This window comes from Oryzias latipes, chromosome 15 (assembly GCF_053564925.1).
Source record: "Oryzias latipes strain Hd-rR chromosome 15, Olatipes_Hd-rR_3.1".
Classification (NCBI taxonomy): domain Eukaryota; kingdom Metazoa; phylum Chordata; class Actinopteri; order Beloniformes; family Adrianichthyidae; genus Oryzias; species Oryzias latipes.
Genome location: NC_136251.1, coordinates 9,926,515 through 9,949,337, shown reverse-complemented (window position 1 = coordinate 9,949,337; position 22,823 = coordinate 9,926,515). Strand labels below are relative to the sequence as shown.

Here is a 22,823-nt window from a genome sequence, read left to right as displayed (position 1 = left end):
TTTGGAACAAGTGCTTTACACCTAATTTACATTGAGTTTAATAGCCGCCTAGTGACAAAAAGGGGACAAACATCTGAGTTGAACGGAGGAGTGATGGTCCCTTAGAGGGACTTTCCTCCCCACAGTCGCTCAATCCTTTTTCAGTACATAGAATTACATTGAAAACTCACATTTTTCCTGTTATTTACTTGCATAGTTGGATTTTTATGATGCAATGAAAACAATTTGGCCTCATCAGGAGATTTCTGACATCATTTTAAAATTAATAGGGTTGTATTTAAAATTTGCAACCCCTCAGACATTTTTTATGGCATTGAAACTGACAAATTTGAAATTTTAGTATTTTTTCCTATCTATCTATAATACGACTATCTTTAAGGTTTTAGGTTCAAAAGCATGTGTGTGTTTCTCTTATAAATACATATTGGAATTTTTTATTGCGATTTCAGTATTATTTTACATGTTTAGCAATGCTTATTATTATTGGTCAGTGAACTTTTCCCTATTTTTTACTTATCTTGAAAAAGGATTAGATTTGATGATTGGATTTGACCTTTTGAAGGTCTGCATAACGGTTGCCTTCAGTCATTACGTCTGGAGTTTTCCATTGAGTGTGAGCATTGGTAAAGAACAGGCCAAAATGGCAATATACTGAGGCTTGGATTGAAATACTGTAATTTGTTAAATCCAGAAGGTTACCTGCACATATCAATGCATTTTTTCCCAATAAGTATTCATTTTATTTATTTTATTAAAATTTTAAAAACGTCATCAATAGGTTTTGCTTTGACAGTGGGTTTTTAAAGGCCTGAAGTCACTTTAAGGGGTTAACTTTAAAAGCTGCAAGACCTTTTTCCTATAAAACCTACCTATTGCAATGTCAAACACATATCTGATAAGCCTATACCTATTTTTACCCACATCAAGTTGCACAATAATGCATCCTTCCCCTATAGATTGAAGCTTGAAATTGATAGAAGCATTTTTAAGTTCACAGATTCTTTTCTAAGCCGTTCTCTCCGATATCTAATAATATTCACCCCACGATGGGACCCCAGCAATTTAGTTTAAAATCAGTAATACAACATTTTAATGAACAAATTTTAAGCTGTAAAAATATGGTATCAAAATAAAGGACCTCGGTGGTAGGCAGGAAGCACAGGTACAGTGGGCGTGTGTGCTTAGAGGCGGTTTTGATAACACTTCAGCGTGTTTATGTGGGCACACTGTGCATGCAGATGTCCTTGTGTAAGTGTGGGTATGCACGGGTGAGCTCATGTGTGTTTTGAGCATTCAGCACCAAGCACCCGGCCAATGGTGGCCCATTATTGAGCCTTTGAGAGGAGAAGTGGCTGATAAATTCAAACTCTTTGTGTAATTGTCTTTTGCATCTGAATACAAATCCCTGCTGCTTATGATTCATCATACTTATTTTTTTATTTCCTCCGGCAACATCTTTTATTAGTTGTGCACTCGGCAGCGAGATTTAATTTCTGCAGGAGGGGACAGCGGCATTGGCTTGATGATTATTATTGAGAAAGTGATACTACAGAGGCTGAAATAAAATCTATAGTGCATTAAAGTGACAGATTAGATGGGGTGGAAGGTTCATTTACAAGTGTTAAGACATCAGCGACTAATGCCCTGCAACGCCAAATAGCAATCCGCCCTGGTCGCTGCTCTGCAGGACTGTTTGAGAGAACAGCATGAGGGGATGTATGAGAGAGTGGGTGTGTGAGTTTGTGTATGGCTGCAGGATAAGTGAGTGTGCGTCTCACTCAACAGGGAGCCTCTAGTGGGGATATTTGAGCATTGCTCGAAGACAGTGAGGTAGTGCAAGTCAGTGCTGGAGAAATGAGATCTTAAAATTACTCAGCAACACGAAACTGTGAAAATTATCTCCCCTGCTGCTGGAATACTTCACTTGCTACTAGGAAAACATGTTGCAGTAGAATGGGAAACAGAGATGGGGATCTTTGTTTTCTGTTTTTTTATTTCTCTTCCCATTTTAATGTGATTTAAAGCATGTGGTTGCCATGAACTAAGCAAAAACCCTCTAATAGTGAAATTATTTGAAAACCTGTTCCATTTAAAGTGGTGTTGGGTGTTTTTCACATGATCTTGTGGCCTTTTATCACAATGGAGGGCATATGTATATTTATAAGGTAAATTAGGCTTAAAATTACATTTCTGAGCATGTCTTTATTGAAATCATTGTGAATCGGGAGCAGGTGCAAAAATAGCATTTCAAAAGACTTGTAGATGTGACATAGACGTTTCTACAGCAATCCACAGTCTCCCTGCTTCACCCCATTCTAAGGGATCCACTTTTAGACAAATAGATCTATGTGTTTCTTTGTTTTCCTCGTCTGAGCTGGAATCTATGGAGTTATTTCAGTCTCAATAATCAGAAATGCACACAACCGGTTTTACAAATACACACGCTCCGATTCACAAATGTCATTTTATGCAAACGTGAAAAATAAATTCGGAAATACACACCCTGTGTTTCACAAACACACAGATTGTGTTTCACAAATGCACACTAAATGTTTTACAAATGCACAATAAGTGTTTCTCACAAATGTGCACACTGTTTTTCACAAAAACATTTTAGAAATTCACAATAAATGTATCAGAAATGCAGACTAAGTGCTTCACAAACGTGATTTTTAGTTACACATGTGATGTGAACTCACAGATCATTCGAATTGCAGACTGTGCATTCAAAATCCCGTTCTCGTTTGTGAATCTCTCCGTGTGTGTGAGAGATTTTTCTACGGTGAATATTGAAACTCATCTGACGGAGCGGGTCAACTAATGTCACCATTGGCTAGTGAATCTGTCAATCAAACTCATTGGCAAAGCAGGCGGGTTCGCTTTTAGCCAATCGAATGGCCCCTTACACTTTCTCTACGCTTTCTGCAGGTGGCAAAAGCTCCGCCCATATTTGATTCTGTACCAGTCGGTCGTTAGCGTGTTAGCCTTAGCATGGCTTGTCGGTTTATTTGCCTTGGGTTGTCAAAAATTACTGGCTTGTGCAACTTTTCAGTGGACCTGGGAGCAAGGCAACAGTGGTTGAATGCAGTTGACATAGAATCCATCGAACTCTGTACTGGTCATGAGATTTAAAATGAATGTTTCACTCGGGATTGTTTGTACGTTATTCTCTTAGCTTTCATGCTAGCGTCATTTCAACACTCAGACACGGTTCCCTTCGGTCGTGATCATCTGAAGGTGGAGGAGAAAAATCTTTAACTTCCACAGAAGGTTTTGTGGAGAAACTGGCATCACTTTGCTCCGTACCACGCAGTGGGACTACATTACCTCAAGTTCATCTCACTGTCAATCACAGACGCCCAATATACACCTCCCCTGCTCAGCCCAAAGTCACTTTGATGGACCTTAATTTTATTTTTTTAATAACTCAAATGTCATTGATTTTATATTGTAACCATATACATATACACCTCTTGGCCAGGTCACCCTTGCAAAAAAGATCCTCATCTCTCTGGGTTTTATAGCTGGTTAAATACTACACAACAAAAGATGGTCATAGAACAACAAAGTGCAAACATTCACCCTTTAAGTCCCTTGAACAATACAGCAGTATTGATTTGAACTCTGTCTTCCTCCCCTCAGTCTCTCTTCTTCTGTATGTAATTATGTCACCTAAATTAAGTTCTAAACACACTGGACAGTAAAGATGTAGGTCCACTCCCACACGGTCTGAATTAAACAATGGATTGATGTCGTCTTGCAGTTCCAACATTTGTGGACCCAAAAGAGGACTGTCCCATTCCAGGACATTGATCCCAGGATGAGATTCAGCCATGGATCCACTCTCCTCCCATTCAATCTCTGGAACCAGCATACCCTGACAAAAAAAAAAAAAAAAAAAGATACTGTTTATGAACAGCACTGTTTTTTTAAATGTTTTAGATTATGTAGGAACAGAGACCCACTAATAATGACTTATATTGTTTCTAGCAGGCAGACCTAATATCTCCATAACTGTTTATAATTTGCAAATAAGTGACTCTTAACAAAGTAGTGAGATTAGTACAGCTGATGGCTCATAATGCCAAACATTGTGATGCATTTTGAACTTGCAGATGTGCTATTCTTCCTACTTGATTTAAAAAACCAAACAATTTAGGGAAATAGTTTGCACCACACAACAATAATACTTTTCATTCATTTTTGATGAAAATTCCTTGTAGTCATTGTGATTTCATCATACTGTTCTTGATACTTTCCACTTTAGTCGAACTGCACACAAATCAGTTGTCCAGTACAGTGAGATTAAATAAAGCAGGGTTTTTCAACCAGTGTGTGTGCCGCGGGAGATGGTCAAGTGTGCCGTGGGGAATTGCCCTACTTCACTGATCTGAAATCATTTTCCATCTCCAGGAAATCAGCTCTTTGTTAATCCAAACAGGCACTGATAAAACACTGAGTAGTTAGGAATATAAAAGATCTTAAAATGACTTTTTCTTTGTGTTTATTTAATTCTATAAAATACATTTTGATAAGTTTGACAGTACCGTGATTTAGCTGCAGCTATAACCTTGTAAGGAAAAGTCCCGCCCCTTTAACTGTCTCCACCAATCATTCTTGAAGGCTTAATCACATGTCATCAGTCTGACCAATGAGAAGTGGTTAAAGTTTTCACTTCCTTGTTTTTAATTCTGCTGATAAAGTCGCTCAGTTATAACAAAAATACCAGCTAAAGCTTGTCTTTAGCGGTGTAACTTTCCACAGAGTCCGGTGTCAGACCGTGGAACAAGAGAACAAAGGTTGAAAAACACTGAAATAAAGCACTTACCCGGGGATCAGAAACAGGGTTCTGGGTCAAGCCCAAATGCCACAGCTGATTTGGTGTCATGCTTTGCTCCGTCCTGATTGGCTGTCCCACGCGTCACTAAAGACATCCAAACTGGCCTGAATGCGTGGTAGGAAGATGTAATGGCAGCAGAATACGTGATGTTACTGATATTGAGCAAGTCTTGGTCCTCAGGAGAGTGCAGGATGTTGTAATATAAACCAGTAACAGTCATGAAGACATCACACCAGAGGAGCTCAATCCTGTATTTGGAAAAAAGCAAAAAGAAATATTATATTGTCAGATTTATTTTTAATACATCATTCACTTTTATTTATATATTAAAGCATCTAAAACTAGGTTCAACTCACCGTTGATTGTGTGTACACTTTTCCCACAATGAAGCCGTTTGTGTCAGTTGTACGTACTGTGAGCATTAACTCGGCTATGCCCACGTTTTCTCCTCCGTGATCTCCTCTCACCCTGACAATAACATGAAAATCAAGTCTCAAACACATAATTACAAATGCATCGCCAATACGGTACACATCAACTTAAAATGTAATGTTCTTATGTATGATGCCAATAAGTAGAATTTCTAGGTTAGATAAATTGCAGGAGTGGGTTACATGTATCACTGGGGAAAAAAATGAGGTGAGAGAGACTGTTAAGGGGGGGTAAAATGTTATTCATGAGGGGAAAGAGTTTTAGTTGCCTTTGTTTATGGAGAGGAGTCTAAAAAAGTGATTTTATTTTTGTACAAATAACCAAGTACTTATACTGCCTGATATGTGAATAAAATATTTCTTTATGAAAAACATGAATACCTCAGAGGTAAGCCATAAACGTTCACAGCGTCACTGAAGAAGGCCAAGTGGGTGTCTGCACAGTTGTTCTCTGCTATCTTCTCAGGTACAAGATCTATGGAATACAAGTACAAATACTTTCAACTGACAGATATTTACAGGGGCAAAAATGCTAAATTCCCAATTGACAGGTAAAAAAGTAATACAATAGGATGATAAAATATGAAATAGAATAGAATAGAAAGGTATTTAGGATGTCACGCTTCAGCAATTTCTAGAGAATAAATAAAAACACAACAAACATGGATGGATCATTTAGCTGTCTGAGATTAAATTACATAATTTTCAAATATTAGAAAGGGGAATTTTTTTAAAACACTCTTGCTATGATAACTTGAGCTTGTAGTAAAGAACAGCTTTAAAAAAATATCAGAGACAAGACACTGATCACAGGAAGCCTGTGTGTAATACTTACAGTAACTTCTACTCAAATCACTGTTGACAGCAGATTTCTCCCATCCGCCCTTTCTGTGACTACTTATTGACTACAAAACAGCCTAAAAACACAATGTTTGGGATTCTTGTCATTTTGTCATTGGAAGTAAAGATACGGGGAATTTAGTGGCTGTCACTCTGACACAATCTCATAGGGCTGGTCATCACAATGAATACGGGTTCTAACGTTAGAAACGTTAATGAGGCTTCTTTCATTCTCAGTGGATTCATGTATGTTATGTTTAAAAAAATGCCGTTTTCATGAATGTCATATGAATTAACTTTGTTGCACATATCCACCCCGTCTTAAAGTCTGGGTTGTGAAAAGACTGTCTAACTTTAACCCGGATCGCGTTTACATAAAGGCAGCACACGGGACAGCTAACTTACTAGCTAGTTAGCATAGCATCAGTGTTTAAACAAATCCCCGTCTCTAAATCAATACTTTTTATTAAACTTTCTGTGCTGCTGTAAATCCGGCATGTTTTCCCCTTGGCTCCTTATGAATCATGTTAAGAACCTACATTGGCTGTATATCTAGCTTGAACCGACGCGCTAGCTTAAACTTCCCTCACACTCACACAGGGCAGGCAGACACAATTTGAGTCGAAAGCCGGCTAGTTTCGAGGCCCCTGGTTGGTTGTAGTTACTCGTGTTGTGTGAAGAGCTGGTATGCCAAGTATAAAACTTGACAAAACCATCATAAGTCCTCCCCCGCTTTCATAAAAAATATGACCGCACAGGCTAAGCTAAGCTAATTTGCGGTGGGGGTACTCTGCAAACGACTCGGCTGCAGTGTTCATAAAGCATTCACACATGTCACTTGGCTAAGGAGACCGCTTCAACTTAGTATTCAATAACATTACAAGATGTACAACGAGGGAATGATCAAATAAGTGCATTACTTACGGGCTGAGACTGTTCCCGTTCTGAAGACCTCTCCGCCATGTTTGCCGCCCGCGTCCTCCCAACTGCTGTGCTGAACAGCTCCCTCCCTCGTCAGTTGAGAGTGAAGAGTGTAAGGGGCCATTCGATTGGCTAAAAGCGAACCCGCCTGCTTTGCCGATGAGTTTGATTGACAGATTCACTAGCCAATGGTGACATTAGTTGACCCGCTCCGTCAGATGAGTCTCAATATTCACCGTAGAAAAATCTCTCACACACACGGGGAGATTCACAAACGAGAACGGGATTTTGAATGCACAGTCTGCAGTTCGAATGATCTGTGAGTTCACATCACATGTGTACCTAAAAGTCACGTTTGTGAAGCACTTACTGTGCATTTCTGATACATTTATTGTGAATTCCTAAAATGTTTATGTGAAAAACAGTGTGCACATTTGTGAGAAACACTTATTGTGCATTTGTAAAACATTTAGTGTGCATTTGTGAAACATAATCTGTGTGTTTGTGAAACACAGGGTGTGTATTTCCGAATTTATTTTTCACGTTTGCATAAAATGACATTTGTGAATCGGAGCGTGTGTATTTGTAAAACCGGTTGTGTGCATTTCTGATTATTGAGACTGAAATAACTCCATAGGAATCTGGCTCAAACCTCTACGACTGGATAGCCCAAATATTCCTCGCCATTTTTGTTATACCAGTAATATTATCTTGTGTTTGTGAGGGTCTGTAAGCTAGTAGAAAAGAGCGTAAACAAATGTATTTCGGGAAGTAGGGGCAGGCTTACCCGCCCACAACTCAAAGGGGAATTTCTGATGAACTAGTGCTGCTTTGCAGAAACTCTGTCCTACAAAACAACACAGGTTTTGTTTTTGGGCAAAAAACTGCATAATAATCATTAAAAGACCACTGGAAACACTTTCAAAAAAAGATGAACAAAGTGGGACTATAATTGTTTTTAAATGAAGATTTAATTTTTACATTTCCTCTGATGTAAAAAGTCAAGGTAGAAATATTTCTTTGTTTGCTCTATTCATTTATTTATTTAGTGCTGCTTTAACATTTTACTTGTGAAGTGTTACCCCTTTTTTCTGTAGTTAAAGGGGATATAATTATGCAGTGTTTTAAGCAGTGATATCCATTTGGACTTGGGTATTAGCAAGCACTATACAATTGGTGTAGCTAGCTTAGCAGTCCAATACAAATGCTAATTTTGTGTTAAAAATATAAATTATTTTACGTTTTTGAAAAATCTTACTGTGGTTCTTACTGTTCGTTAAACATCATTATAAGTCTGTAAAAAAATCTTTTGAGAGTCAAACAAAGACTTTTGTGAGAATTCTGCGGTTGTAATTAAGTGATGTTTCTTCAGATTTTGTCATGTTTTGTTTTCCTTTTCAGTCTCACCAGGTTCAGGTTTGTCATCCACAGCTATCTTCATATAGTTAATCCCCCTCAGTATATTTAAGGCTACATTTACACTGCAGGTCTTAATGCCCAACTCCGATTTTCTGACTATATACGATTTTTTTGATAACCCGCTCACATCATCTTTTAAAAGTGACCCATATCCGATTTTGCATTTACATTATACAATGCTGAAACTATCAAACGTAGACGTTCTGTCTGAGGACTACGTAACGTAGCAGCATTTCCGCCTTCCGCGGACCAGAGCACTGACCGCACGGATTAAAAAAATTATGTGCGAGCAGGCCCTCAATAATAATCATAACAGTAATAAAAGCACATTTAGAAGATGTGTGTTTGTCCAAATGTTTAGCATGGCAAAACCCTCTCCGTTTTTTTGTGTTTCTTTTGTGTGACTGCGGTTGTCATGGAGGCAACGCAGCGACGGAAGGAGCCGTTGCCTTGGGCGCTCCTGAGGGGATGCGCAGGAGATGAAAAAGGAGGGCTGCTCGGCCGGCTTATGTGCTCTCTCTGAGTTTTGAATGAGGAAGTGTTTGCAGTAGAAATAAACGGCTTCTAGCCTGTTCCTGAGCAACGGTGTCTCACTTGATTAGTTACTGTTTGCGTCCTGACCGGAACGGAAATAACAGCGGTTTCCGACTACGGTCTGAAGCCTGAGGCTGAAAGGTAACATGCTGATGGGGCTTCAGCTGTCCTCGAACAGCAAAATCAGCGCACAAAAGCACCTTAATAAGTCACGTGATCTCAGTTGTTGGTGTCCTGAGTTGACGTCACTGATGTACGAATCTCCTTTACTGGGTTAATATCCGATTTGTCTGCTTACATGGCACACGCAAATGCACAAATCCGATTCGCATCCGATTTTTTTCCACATATGAATGAGGCCTGAATCCGATCTGAGAAAATCGGAATCCGTGCGCTTTTTTCCTGCTTACACGTTCACCGGTCATATCCGATCTGTGCCACATGAGAGGAAAAAATCGGAATTGGGTCATTTGAACCATGCAGTGTAAAGGCGGCCTTAGTGTTTGCTTTTCACTTCTTCACGGCCAGGTCATCTGCTTTGCCTTATTTTTGTTTCTCTATGGGCCTTTGTCGTGTTTTAGTTTTATTATTAAATGTTCATGTTTCTGTTCTCCTGCATATTGGGCCCTACCCCACAAATTCCTGATAACTTTACAAGATGTAAAGTAAAAATGTAGTTTTTTTTTTTTTTTAAAGTACTGTAAGTTAAAATTTAAAGTTAAAAAGTTCACTATTAAAGATTGTTGTTCAAGATGTTGTTAGTGCAATTCATCTCCTAACTTAGGACATGAAGTTTGCAAATGTGTGCCTGACAGAGTATTTCTATATCTGTGCTTCTTAGCATTGATACAAAGATGCCTGCAGCACAGACAGGAGCTGCTGGGATCGAGAGCAGGAATAAAAAGGTGAACATTTTGATTTTTTTAAAGCGTTTTTAGTCCAAACAGAAAAAAGCTCTTTTGTAAACAGTGAAATAACTTGCAACCCTGTAAATATTCAGAGCAAACGTGTATCAGGAGTGTTAACTCCTGGGGAAAAGCCTCCCTTTATTTCTGGTAACAAACAAACAATAAACAAGACACTGTATGATCCTGCTCACTCCAGTTCCTATACAAACAAATCAAACAATAAATTTAAGCTTTAACAGTGAATCCCCAAAATTTCTCCCTTAACACATCAATACAAGTTAGAAACAAATATTGTTGTAAATATACAAATTAAGACCAAAAAGGACAATAAACAATTTGATGGATTTGGATAAAACAATTATTTTAGGATGATGGCACCCACCCCTCTGACAAGAGATTGTACAGAAGGGGAGGGCAACAGTAGACTTTGGAAAATATAGGGGGATCAAAAGAAGAAGAAGAAAAAGGAAGGAGGGGCTATGACTTGGAATGTAATGCAGCAGTTTGTTAGAGATCTCTCAGGTATGGTAACACTTGAACAGATTTTATGCTATTATAAAATAAGATAAAAGTTATCCCGGTTACACATGTACCTACATTTAATTTAAATACCCACTCCGGTCATCTTTTTATCTATTGTAAAAGCGTTCCCAGGGGTCTTTTGATCATAATTATGCTGTTTTTAGTCAATATAGAAAAAACTGACTGACTGATGTTTTCTAGGACATACTTTCTGCAGAGCGGCAGTTGGTCATTGGAAATTTGCCTCTGAATTGTGCGCGACATCATTTGCGGGGAGTAAGCGTGATCCTACTTCTTGGCATCCATCTGCTTACGTGGTCTCTGCTATCTAGCGACCCGCTCACACCCTAAGCCAGGGCTGTCAAACATACGGCCCGCGGGCCGTATCCGGCCCGCCAGGTGGTTTAGTCCGGCCCACACATGAAGAGTAAAAATCATAGGGATGTTTAAAAAAGAAAGCAAGTTTCTAGTCCATTCCTGTGGCGAGTTCTTTTTTAAAGAAATAACCGAAATGCGAAATTCCGCCACTAGGGGGAGCAAAGGAAAAGCTTAACAGGTGAAACAACATAACTGTGCATGTGCCAAAAACGAAACCTAACAGCTCTGTGTCTGGGTAGGCAGTAGTTTGGTTCCCTGTGAGCCTCGCCATTGTTTCGTAGCGATTAGGATGACCAGTAGTGACACCCTAATGACCAAAATGTTGTCAAAAAGAAAAAAAAGGTTGAAGTGAAGTGCTAAGCTTTCCAGGAAAATGGAAAGTGTTTTATTTGTAAATGGAGCTGAATGAAAACCTGCATGCTTGGTATGTCATCAACAGGTTCTCCAAGAATATAACATTCAGCACCACTATGAGACTCTCCACAAAGAAAAGTTTCACCATTTGCAGTTAAGAAAAAAAAAAGATTTAGCAACTATTAGCTGGACCGATAAATAACCATCTGGATTTACTGCAGCCGTGACGTCAGTGATGGAGCAGGGAAAGCTAGCTACATTATTGCAAACAAGTTAGAGCAAACATCCAATCCATTTTCAGATGGTGAACTTATTGAAAAATGCAGAAGGCTGCAGAAGTCTTGTTCCCAAAAAGCAGTCTACCATAAACACGACTCTGTCAAGAATTACGACTCCAGACACAACATCTCTGAAGAAACATGGGCAGCCATATGAAGGAATCCAGTCATTTATTGTATTTTCAGTCACTATTGATGAAAGCACCAACATCACAGATATGTACAGCTGTGCATATTTATTAGAGGTGTTGAAGAGACCGTCACAGTGGAGTTTCTTGAGTTGATGGACACAACAACAACTGATGACATAGTCAGCTCTTTAGTTACTGCGCTGGACGATGTTGAAGTGAACTGGTCACATGAAGTAATTTTGGTCACTGATGGCGCTCCATCAAAGGTCAGGAAGAAGGCAGGTGTTACCACAAAAATTCAGGCAGAAACCAGGAAAAGATTCTTATAATAATGAATGATAATAATAATGAACATTTCATTGTGTTTTGCACACTTGAATGACAGTAAATGTGTTTCTGCACAGGACTGGAATCCTGATATTGACGGTCTGGTGAAGTTTTAGGAGAGAAAGGAGGTTAACTCCAAACTCTTATGTTGACAAATGTTTGCAAGTTTAATTTAGTGTAATTTTGTCATCGTTTGGACGTTTATATTTTAGGAAGATGTTTCATTTTTTTCTGTAGCCCCTCTTGAATTTATTATCGGGATTGCTTCAGTGTCAGATTTAAAATATTCAGTCCGTATAAAATTGAATAAACCAATATTTTCATTCATTCATTCATTCATTCATTTTCTGTACCGCTTTGTCCCTTTCGGGGTCACGGGGCTGCCGGAGCCTATCCCGGCCACTTGGGCGTAGGCAGGGGATGCCCTGGACAGGTCGCCAGTCTGTCGCAGGGTAGAACGTCCACAGTCACACACCCATGCACTCTCACACTCACACCTATGGACAATTTAGAGTTGCCAATTCACCTATGAAGCATGTTTTTGGACAGTGGGAGGAAGCCGGAGATCCCGGAGAAAACCCACATGCAACATACATGAGAACATGCAAACTCCACACAGAAAGGTCCCCAATTGATGTATTTTTCATATCCCCCAGCCGGGACTTGAACCAGGGGCCTTCTTGCTGTGAGGCAAGAGCGCTAACCACTGCGCCACCGTGCAGCCTAAACCAATATTTTTTTTTTTTTTTTTTTTTTAAAGTGAAATTAATTAATTAATGAATTAAGGCCAATGGATCTTAAATAAAATTAATTTCACTTTTAAACCAATATTTTTTAAAGTGAAATTAATTTTATTTAAGATCCATTGGCCTCTGTGAATGAATGTGTAATAAAAAATGATTAGGCTACCATGTAAGTTGAGGCATGTTTTCCAATTGGGTAAAAAAACAAAAAAAAGCTGTTATTTTGCCTTTACGCTACTGGTTCGGCCCAGTAGAGATCAGACGGGTTGAATGTGGCCCCCGAACCAAAATGAGTTTGACACCCTTGCCCTAAGCTAAAAGTAGTGGTGCAACAGAAATTGTGAGCAATATCGTAGATATCCACCTGTACAGTTTTGAGCTCGGGCGAGGAAAACAAAGGTTGTACATGCATCTAATTGTTTACAAGTGAGAGTAGAGCGGAGGCAAGCTTTTAGCCTGCCCAGCGTATTTTGTCAAATTATTGAGAAATACTTAGAAATTGTAAGCTTCATTTTTTATACAGTTATCCATTATCAGAAAAAGGCTACAAAAACATGTTAAAACCACCAAAAACACTTTTTTCATCGTTGTGGGTTTTTAATGGACATCATGAGCCAGGCCGACAGAACAGGACAGTTACTAGAGATAACAGAGTCAGTTTTTTTTAATTTGAAGTCTTTGTAAACATGAGGGTATAGTACTCCTATGTGGACATAGTGATTAGGAAAGAGTGGCGATGGTGGACAGGATGATCATAGAGGGATGTAGGATGGGGGTGTTGTAGTCCAGAAGAGAGTGCTTGCAGGCACCACTTCCTTGAAAATTGTTGTCAGGAAGTAGTTAATCCATGAGATGTGACTCAAAGTCAGGGACAGGAGATGGTCAGGAACATGATGAGATGACAGAGACTCGTGACAGGTTGAATTCAGGAACAGAGTAAGGTCCAGAACGATAGACAAGCTTTACTTTGGATACCAAATAGGAAATACGAGGTCAGAGGGCATATAGAAATTTGCGACTTGATTTGACTCGGACATGAAGGTCACGTTAGAAAATGTAACCAACTATTACGATCTGGTACGGATACAACAGTAGCAGAAACCTTAATCATATGGCAGACTAGATGTGTGACACCTGTTTTGATAAAGTCACAAAACATTGATTTAATTTAGAAGGTTTGATAAGCTACAGCTAATGATTACAATCTGCAACTTCCATTTGGTGTGTGTAGTTGGATTCAGTTCTCTTAGATATCCCATATGGCCATTTTCTACCCTAAAAAACATATTCATGGGATTTGCAATGTAGCACGAGTTAAAGCCAATATGTTTCACAGTTTCCACAAATAGGACCTAATATTTTAGTTTCTGATTGTGAATTGTCTTAGCCCTGTCCTGACTGAACTGTTAATGTAAAATAATACCTTTTTGGGTGATGATGCTAGTTTAAAAAGTTGAATGTTTGTGTATGAAGAGCAGCAGATGAAATAAACGGCTAAAGAAAGTTGAGAATAATCCAGATACACATCTTCATAGACTGAATAACAATAGAGACACACAAAAAGAAGATGAAATTAAACATAATGATATAATGATTGCTCTCTTTACAGCTGACATGTTGAGTCACTCTGTGACCAGTCAAGTCGCATCGATTTTCATCAGGGGAAGAAAGCCGATCTACACTTAGTCCTCTTTAACTCACTCGACTCCATCTCAGATGCCCCCAGATATTTATGTCTACTGTCTGATTCTACAGAGCGAAGACTTAATCAGTTCCAGAGTGAAATCTATCAGTGTTTAAGCCAGCCTTGGTAAGAAAAGAAAGAATAAATGAACCAAGACATAAAGGAAGAGAACAGAAGAAGGCTGAGCTGCTAAAGACACAAGATGCAGAGTATAATACAACCACACCAATTTGTGCCAGAGACTGATAAATAACATAAACTCTATATAAACAAAATTGATGCAAAAACAGATTTATTTGAAAAATATAAATGTATATTTGATCTTATGTTCTCTTAGTGAATGTCACAGTTTTGTGTCTTTGTTTGATAATTAAATGATAAATTGCGTGCACTTCTATTGGGCTTTACTACATTTCTTGAAGGCCCAAAATGCTTTACAGTCACAGTCCCAACCTCTTATTACAAATGTTCTTACAAAGGGCCTCTTTTGAAAGAAAATCCTTTTAAGCAAGCCCTAAGGCCCAAGATATGCTAGTTGTGTAACCTAATTTTTGTGTGCAACCGCACGTACTAATAGCAGAATGATCAGAGCACTATGCCCGACACTGGTAGTGTTCCCAAGAACAAACCCCTTAAGGTCGCTATTAGCTCTCTAAGAAGTCACTAGATTACATCATGTCGTTACTTTGATGTCATAATGTCACGCACGAGGTTTAAGTCACTAGAGACGGCCAAAAGTTGCTAAATCCAGCAACAAAGTCGGTAAATTGACAACATTGGATACTGGCGGTATCATGTAGGGGGCAGATAGCCAACTGGGCTCTCATTAAAATTTTGCACCATTCTTTGACTATACCGCGAGCTCAACATGGAAGTTTGGAAGATCGCCCCTCGCGGTTTTTTCAATATTGCAACATGCGCACATGTCTGTGTACCTTGTGGTTAAGTGTGCTACCATGTGTAACATTGTCCTAAAATACACATGGAAAGGCATTCGGGCATGAAATGAGCACTCGGCAAACATGTCCTGGGCCTAACGCTGGCCACAGTAGAGAGATTCTCGGTAGAAGATTGAAATATTTTCTATGAGAAGGGATTTCGCTCCCGCAGAGTATTGTGTGTACACGATACGACATGAACTTGGAGTACATCGAAACTCTCATTGCGACATGTCCAAAAGTTTAGAAATCTCGAACTTCAAACAAATTTGTCGCGCATCGGAACTACATTGTGAAGCAAGTGTCCAATAGCCGAGCAAGATCAGGGGCCCATTGATTTTTTTTATCCCCTGTGCAGCACATTCTTTGAATTTAGTTGGTGTCAATGCTATTGACAGTAGCTCAGAAGCTGGCTGTTTCTTTGACTTTCTGTAATCAATGTACACATTTTGTGTCTCGTCAACACACAGGTAGGGAAAGGTGCTCCATGATACAGATGTGAAACTCACACTGAAATCTTTGTCAGATAATTGCTGGAGTTCAAGAGCTGAGTCAACAAAGGTTTTTTGGAAATAGTATTCACAATTGAGAGAGGAATTGCACAATATTTCCAAAGATTCACAGGAGAAAGCGAGGCCTCTACATTCTGTAGCTAGGTCGACACACTAGAGAAAGCTTTCACACTTTTTGGATACAACACAGCAGTGGTTCCAAGCCAAGAGACTGCAGTTGCAAAAACATGACATTAACATACACACGGCTACTCAGCTTTGTGACTTTTCTAAGGGTCAGTTTTAAATGTTACCGATTCAGTCCCCCAAGACTAGAGACATGACCTCTAGTGCAAGATGTATGGCTGATGAAAGTGCTGAACAGGTGTTGACATTAGTGAAAAAGAAAAGCTTTGGATCAAAATCTTCAATGTTCTAACTGAGAAACACGTGTCCTGTTGTAATCATCAGTTAGCTACATTCACACAGTTGACCTATATTTTTCATGTTCTTTTCATACCTGACAATATGTCCAACAGTGAGCTTACTTTAAGGGCCAAATTGCCTGCTGCAGCATACACCACTGATCTGGGCTTGGCAGATGAACTTGTTCAGTACAAATCATTCCTTTCAGACGAACAGAAATGCCCAATTACAATCCCAAATACCATGGTAAATGGTAAATTGTATTGTATGGTGTGGTACCATATGTCTGGTATGGTAAATTTTGATTTACAGTCCACTTTTCCAAATGTATACATAGCAGTCAGACTGTTTTTGACCCTTCCATTACAAACTTTGAAGGGGAAGGGTCACTCTCCAGGAGGGCTTAAAAATAAAAATGAGCTCAGGATGAAAATGTGCCAAAATCGGTTGAATTCACTCTCCCTTCTTGCAATGGAATCAAAGTTTGTTCGGCCGCTCAACTTTGATGAATTAATGAACAACTTTGAAAGACGGAAGAGCAGAAAGAAACTTTTTTAGGTTACTGCTGGGATGGGGGTTCAGAGTATTGGGGCGGCCCTTTGCAAACTCCTGGCTCCAGCCCTGGATTTAGTTTTAGAGTAAAACTGTTGCTCCTCCACATTGATGGAGAAGCTAGTTGTGGTGCCTCTGGGATCTCTTCTGGGTGCCTCCTGAATGCCTCCCCAGTAAGGTTATCCAGGTATATATATATATATATATATATATATATGGAGAGACAGAGACTCTCCATATATATATATATATATGGAGAGACAGAGACTCTCGGCTGGCCTGAGAGAAACTTGGGCTTCCCCCAGCAGAACTGGAGGAAATTTCTGTGATGAGGAACATCTGGGCATCACTGCTTAAGCTGCTACTTAGCTCGAGATAAGCAGTAAAAGATAGATGAATAAATGGATGGAATGGGTGGATAGATGGATGGATCAAAGGTTAGCTGGATCAATCAGTGGATGGATCATGTTATATTTACATTTTTTAGATGAAACTCTGTTGTTTTACTTGAGCAGTCTGAACAGAAACACGAACTTGTCATCAGTCAAATATGAACATGATTTTTTCTTTTTGGCTTTTCATGATTGGTGCAAGATCTCTGTAATTGTCTACCCTTTTGTCTCTACTTTTAGTACCAGTCAAATTATGGTGAAAAAGGTCAAAACCCTTACAAACGAAACAAGCTGAGAATTTAAGGTAACGAATAGTGAATGCCACTTTCTTCCTCCTATTTGGAGTATCACCTTTCCAAAAATATCACTATTAAGTGCATCATAATATTCTAACAGAAACACAATTTAAGCTGCTTTTCAACAGTCTTGATTCTCAAATGATTCATAGGGCCAACTTTAATCATAAATTGATTTAGTAACAGAAAGGATAAATGTATTGATTAAAAAGCTAATGCAATATACTGTAACTACTCCCTTCCATGCAGGAATCATTCCCATCTCCACTTAATACACATGGAGCATGATCAACAAACGTTTATTTGAGAACCCTTAATTAACTGCATTTAAGTTACTAACTGGACAAAATACTGCTTGCAATTCATTATGAGCATTTGATTTGTATATGTGGCAATTTTAAGCAGAACTTGCAAAAAAAAAAAGACTAAGAAACAGCAGGAGGAGTAGATGCAAAAGATCAGTTTAGTAAACAACATTCATATTCAATCGTGAAACGGCTACTGTTTTGGATTTGCTTTGGGTGCCCACAGCCAGGTGAAAACTGGCAAAGCTTGACACACGAATGGCTGCAGTCGTTGTTTCAAAGAGAAGACGTTAATGCCACAATAGATGACAAAAACAGTGCATCTTCTCAACTCATGTAATAACTTTTGAATGCCAGAAGCAAAGACTGTTAATACATAGGCTATCATATTATTTGTGAAACAATCTTAGGGCCTTTGGATGTGCTGTGGGCTGATTTGGAACCAGTCATAGTAGTGAAATCTGACGTCTTGCCAATGTTTTTTCCTTGGATGTGAATCTGCTCCTTTCCATCATAACTCCTGCTGTTTTCTCTGGCTCTTGACTCCAGGGCAGTTGACATTGAGAACCCTGACCCTCTTGCCTGTACCTCATTTTTTATCCCTTTTGCACAATCATTAAAGGGCATAATTATTATACAGGCTGACCAGCTGCCGTTTGTGTTCCAGTGGCTCAGCGTTTGTATCAAAGTAAACACAGCAGACTCTTTGTGAGTAATAGACATAAGAGCAACCATAATGCTCCGCAGCCCTTTTCCTTTAATCTAGACATGCCCTATTCTGTGCGCTCATCCTCAGTCCTCTATTGTATTGATTTAAATACTCATTAAAATGCTTTTTTTTTTCTCCTGTGTCTATTGTTAATTACTTGTAAATCATAATAAAACCATAGGTTAATATATTTACATGTGGATATAGTTTGGGGTCTTTATTAGGGACCTTTGCTAGGCCCATTGTTTTACAAACTCAGCAAAGCTGGTGTGGAAGCAGTATGAGTTTCTATTATACAGAGCCCGTGGTGTATTAACAGCAGCAGCAGGCGTCAAGCCCTCACATCTGATCACAGTAAATCAGACAAATGTGGACAAGAGGTGACAGGAGAGACAGGAGGGAGGAGGAGGGCAAGCATGGTCTGGAGGGAGGGATGAGCTGATTGTCAGCGTATGCATGAAATTTGCGCTAGCTGCCAGGGCTAAACAAAAGAAACACTCTTGCACAAAAATAGACGTACATATATTGTAGAACTCCCTTTGTCTCTGCCACATATCAATGCCAAGTTCACATGTCACTTGCAGGGGGCACCTTTTTCGCATATTGCAGTCATCACCTCATCTCAATTTCTTCCAGAAGGAAAATATATAAATAAAACCAGAGCCGACATAATCAGAAATCAGTCCGTGAGCCTCCATCGTCCCTGAAGATTCAGACTCTTAGATCTTCTTTGTCATTTTCTAGGACTGGGAAGCCACTAGGCCCATGAAGGTCACAGAGCTCAGGCCTCATCAACCAAGCTAATTTGATTGTGGCAGAACAATGGTTTGCTGAATCTGCCACTGGCCTTCTCACAAGGTGCATATTAATAAGTAAGAGAGGCTGGATAGGGCTTGTCATCTACAAGAAGGATTAACTCACATCAGTGAAGCTTTCTTGGTGAAACTGGCGCTGCTGATACAGTTGTGAATGATAATATTACATCTTCTTCAGATTAAAAAGAGAAAGGACACATTTTTTGAAGTTTTCAGATAAGAAAGTCAATCAATTTGCCCAGTGAATCTAAAAATAATAATCCAGAATGGTACGAAATTAAGGTGTAGACACACACTCACACATAGAGTTGGAAATTATTGCAACAAGCTTCAAGTAGTTATTTAAGGCACTTCAATGTTTGGTTCATCTGGGTTGGCTCCAATTATTCAATGTTCAACCAACACAACGTTTTTGGTGGGTCATATTTGTTCTAGAAAGGGACATTTTAAATTAGTTTAACCCTGGACTACCGTAACTCTTTAGCCATTTACGCAATTAACGTAACTCCAGCAGATTCAGATGCAGAGAAAAGCAAGACCTTACAGGAGTGAAGTGTTTACACAATTGACGTAAATCAGTTGATTCTGTTGCAGCAAAGTTACTAGAGCATTGCATAACGGCACAAAGCCACTATTGGTGTAGACTGACATGAAAAGCCTTATTTCTCCACATCACAAACAGCTGATTCTCGTTGATCACGTAAACGGACATAGAGTTATGGTATGTCAAAGAACGTGTGTTATTCAGGTGTCGCCGGCGACATGTCCATTGTTAAAAGGTTAAGGACTTTGGTCCTCTTTTAGATCTATCCATATCTAAATTAAGTTATATCTCTATCTTGTTTGGATTATTTATTTTACCAAACTAAACTATAATTTTAGACAGAACAGCATGCTTGAAGCCGCTATGCACTAATGAATCATACTATTAGCTAGCATAACTTAACTACAACCTCTTAAGCCTGTGATGAAGAATACTAAAAATGCTTAAGATGAATGCAGCCTGCTTTTTAAAAAAACAATGCAAAGTGGCATGTCATCTTTGTTCTGTACCTGTGTAACCGCAGAACCTCACGACTTGTCCTTGACTCCTGATAAGGACTTGTTCAGTCATTGAGGGATGGATAAATAGATAAATGTACTTATGCATATGTCCAGAAGGAACCCAACATTAAAATGGAAGTATGGAACAAAGATTGTGAAAGTTTTTACTGATTAATGTAAAAAAACAAATTCATTTACAGAGACGAAATGCTTATAAGATATTTCACGGTTCCTTTATTCAAAAAACAATAGCTTGTGCAGAGAAGGAACAAAGGTGTAAATGAAGAGGTGACAAACAGGTGTGATATGAGGCTTTGTACAATTAGTGTGAAGGAATTAAAGAAAGGTGCAGAAGAGATTATTTTAGTCCAAATTTAGTTGTTTTCAGTTTCAGTGGTTGATCACAAAACTGTCTATGTTCTTTATTTAAAAGTGATTTTCAAACATCATTCCATTTCAGTTAATTGTGCTTTTTTAAACAATTGTTTATATTTTAAATCATTTTACAACCACTCTGGTTCTCATCTATTGTCATTTTAACATACATGTCTGTTACATAGTATGTTTGATTGGCACCAGCGATCTTGGATTTAGATAGTCCGCTTTTTTTTTTTTGGCTAGTGTGAAAACTCACCTGATTTCTGCTGCAGACCAAACATGCAAACCTTGTCAGGTTGAGAGTGAGGGTCTTCACTTGTTTCAGAATTTAGTGAAGATCCATAATTAAGGGAAATGACATAAGCGCACCATATTGTGAGGTGCAAAATAAACTGCCCACAGTGCAAAACTGAAGAAAAGACTCTCAAAAAAAGTCGTAAAAGGTGTAACAGATCCTCTAACAGAGTGAACATGGTGTAAAATAAGGAAATACAGGTAAAAATCAATACGTACTATTTAGAGGATTAGCAGGACTAGTTTTTTTTCTGCATGTTTATGTACTTTTATCGTTCTTGGTCAGGTCCACTCCATTTGGTCCTTTTCAGTCTTTGGTTCACTTCTGAGAGCACTGTCAGTCTGTCCATCCATCCATCCATCCGTCCATCCATCAATCTTCAGAACCCAAAGTATCCTTTATGGGGTCCTGATGCCACTGAAGTCAAACCAGCTACGGTTTGGCAACAATGGGGTACACCCTGAACAGGTCGCCAGACTGTTGTAGGACCACACAATCACACACACTCACATGTACACCTAGAGGCAATTCAGAGACACTAATGAAGCTATGAAGCTTGTTTTTAGTCTGTTGGAGGAAGCCGGAGTTCCCAGAGAAAACCCACCCAGCCTATTTGGTCTAAAAGGACAGGTCTAAATCAAGAGATTAATAAAGTTTTATCTTATCTTATCTTATTTGGTACGAGTCTGCAGTTCTATTCTAGTATGAACGCAGCACACCAGGAATTGAACATGTAAAGCGATTGATGGTTGGATTATGGCATTAGTTTAGTTTTGGTGGGAAAATCCATTTGCTCCGAGGCATCCTCAATAGAAATTACTAAAAGTGATAGTATTATGAGGCAGCTGGTCTTGTCCTGCCTGCCCACGTATCAAACTATCCTTGTGCAAGACACTGAACCCCACATTGCCCCTGCTGTTGTAGGCTCGCACCAGTGTTGAGGAGCGGCTATCATTGTGTGAATGTGTGTGTGCATTGCTGAACGGGACTGTAAAGCGCCATATACTGTAAGAACACAGCATTTACCATAGAATTATTGCCAAAAAATAATCGAGCATCAAAACTAGAACTGAGATAAAGACAAACAGAAGTGTGGAGGTGATGAGTGAACATGAATTTTATTCAGTAGTTTGACTTCATATTTTTCTATTTCTTTGTTCCTCAAAGAAGGTAACATAAATGATCATACTCATTACCACTTCACATAGTGAAAAAAGTATTTCTAAGTCCAAAACAATGTTGTAATTCAACTTCAAAATTATTTTGCTGTGATATAACACTTGCTAAGACAAACACCAAAGTAGCTCTTGACTCACACTAAAATAAATGCATGTAAATTGACTTTGATTTTCATACCGTTTTGGGTAAGCATTTGTTACTTCTTTTTTCCTTTTTTTCTCTGCTCATTCTCTCTTATTTCCTGTTCCTTTTACTTTGATCGCTGTCCATTTTCTATTCTTTCTTGTCCACTTCAGTCCCTTATTCATCCATCCTTTTTCTTCCGGTGCTGGACACCCAGGTAGCAAAGCAGCAGGAGGCGTAGTGCTGGATAATTACTAAGTGTTTGGAGCTCCCCGGGAGCCTGTGGCTTTCTGGGGAAGGGGGTAGGGAGGGGGGTGACTGTATCTAAAATGCACTCGGTAAACATAATCCCAACACCTAGCCAGATGAAATGTGGACCTGAAGAAAGGAGCTCTTGTTGCCCTTGAATAGAAAATGGAAGAAGATGGGCTTTGTTTTTTTTTCACAAAAATTATATTACAAAGCGGATTCTCATCTACCTGTTCTCTCTTCACCCCCTGCTGCGTCTTTCTTTATTTACTTGGAGTTTATTCTTGTTGACTGTTTAATTTAGGACAGTTGTACAAAAGA

The 22,823-nt window shown here is 39.0% G+C and overlaps 1 protein-coding gene and 2 long non-coding RNA genes across 3 annotated transcripts in view; all 3 read right to left on the bottom strand.

Annotated features, from left to right (window-relative positions):
* The window catches only part of LOC144984107 (uncharacterized), a 217,738-nt gene that overhangs the window by 11,940 nt on the left and 182,975 nt on the right, over nt 1–22,823 (bottom strand). The window lies entirely within an intron of this gene.
* Nucleotides 1–22,823, bottom strand: part of LOC110016489 (uncharacterized) — a 184,241-nt gene that overhangs the window by 3,158 nt on the left and 158,260 nt on the right. The window lies entirely within an intron of this gene.
* Nucleotides 2,448–7,329, bottom strand: LOC144984130 (uncharacterized). Its single transcript, XM_078931818.1, has 5 exons — nt 7,036–7,329; nt 5,653–5,746; nt 5,197–5,308; nt 4,829–5,088; nt 2,448–3,877 (listed from the first exon to the last, which is right to left on the bottom strand). Exons 1-4 carry the CDS (start codon nt 7,154–7,156, stop codon nt 5,083–5,085), a joined length of 333 nt encoding a protein of 110 aa, XP_078787944.1. The 5' UTR covers nt 7,157–7,329; the 3' UTR covers nt 2,448–3,877; nt 4,829–5,082.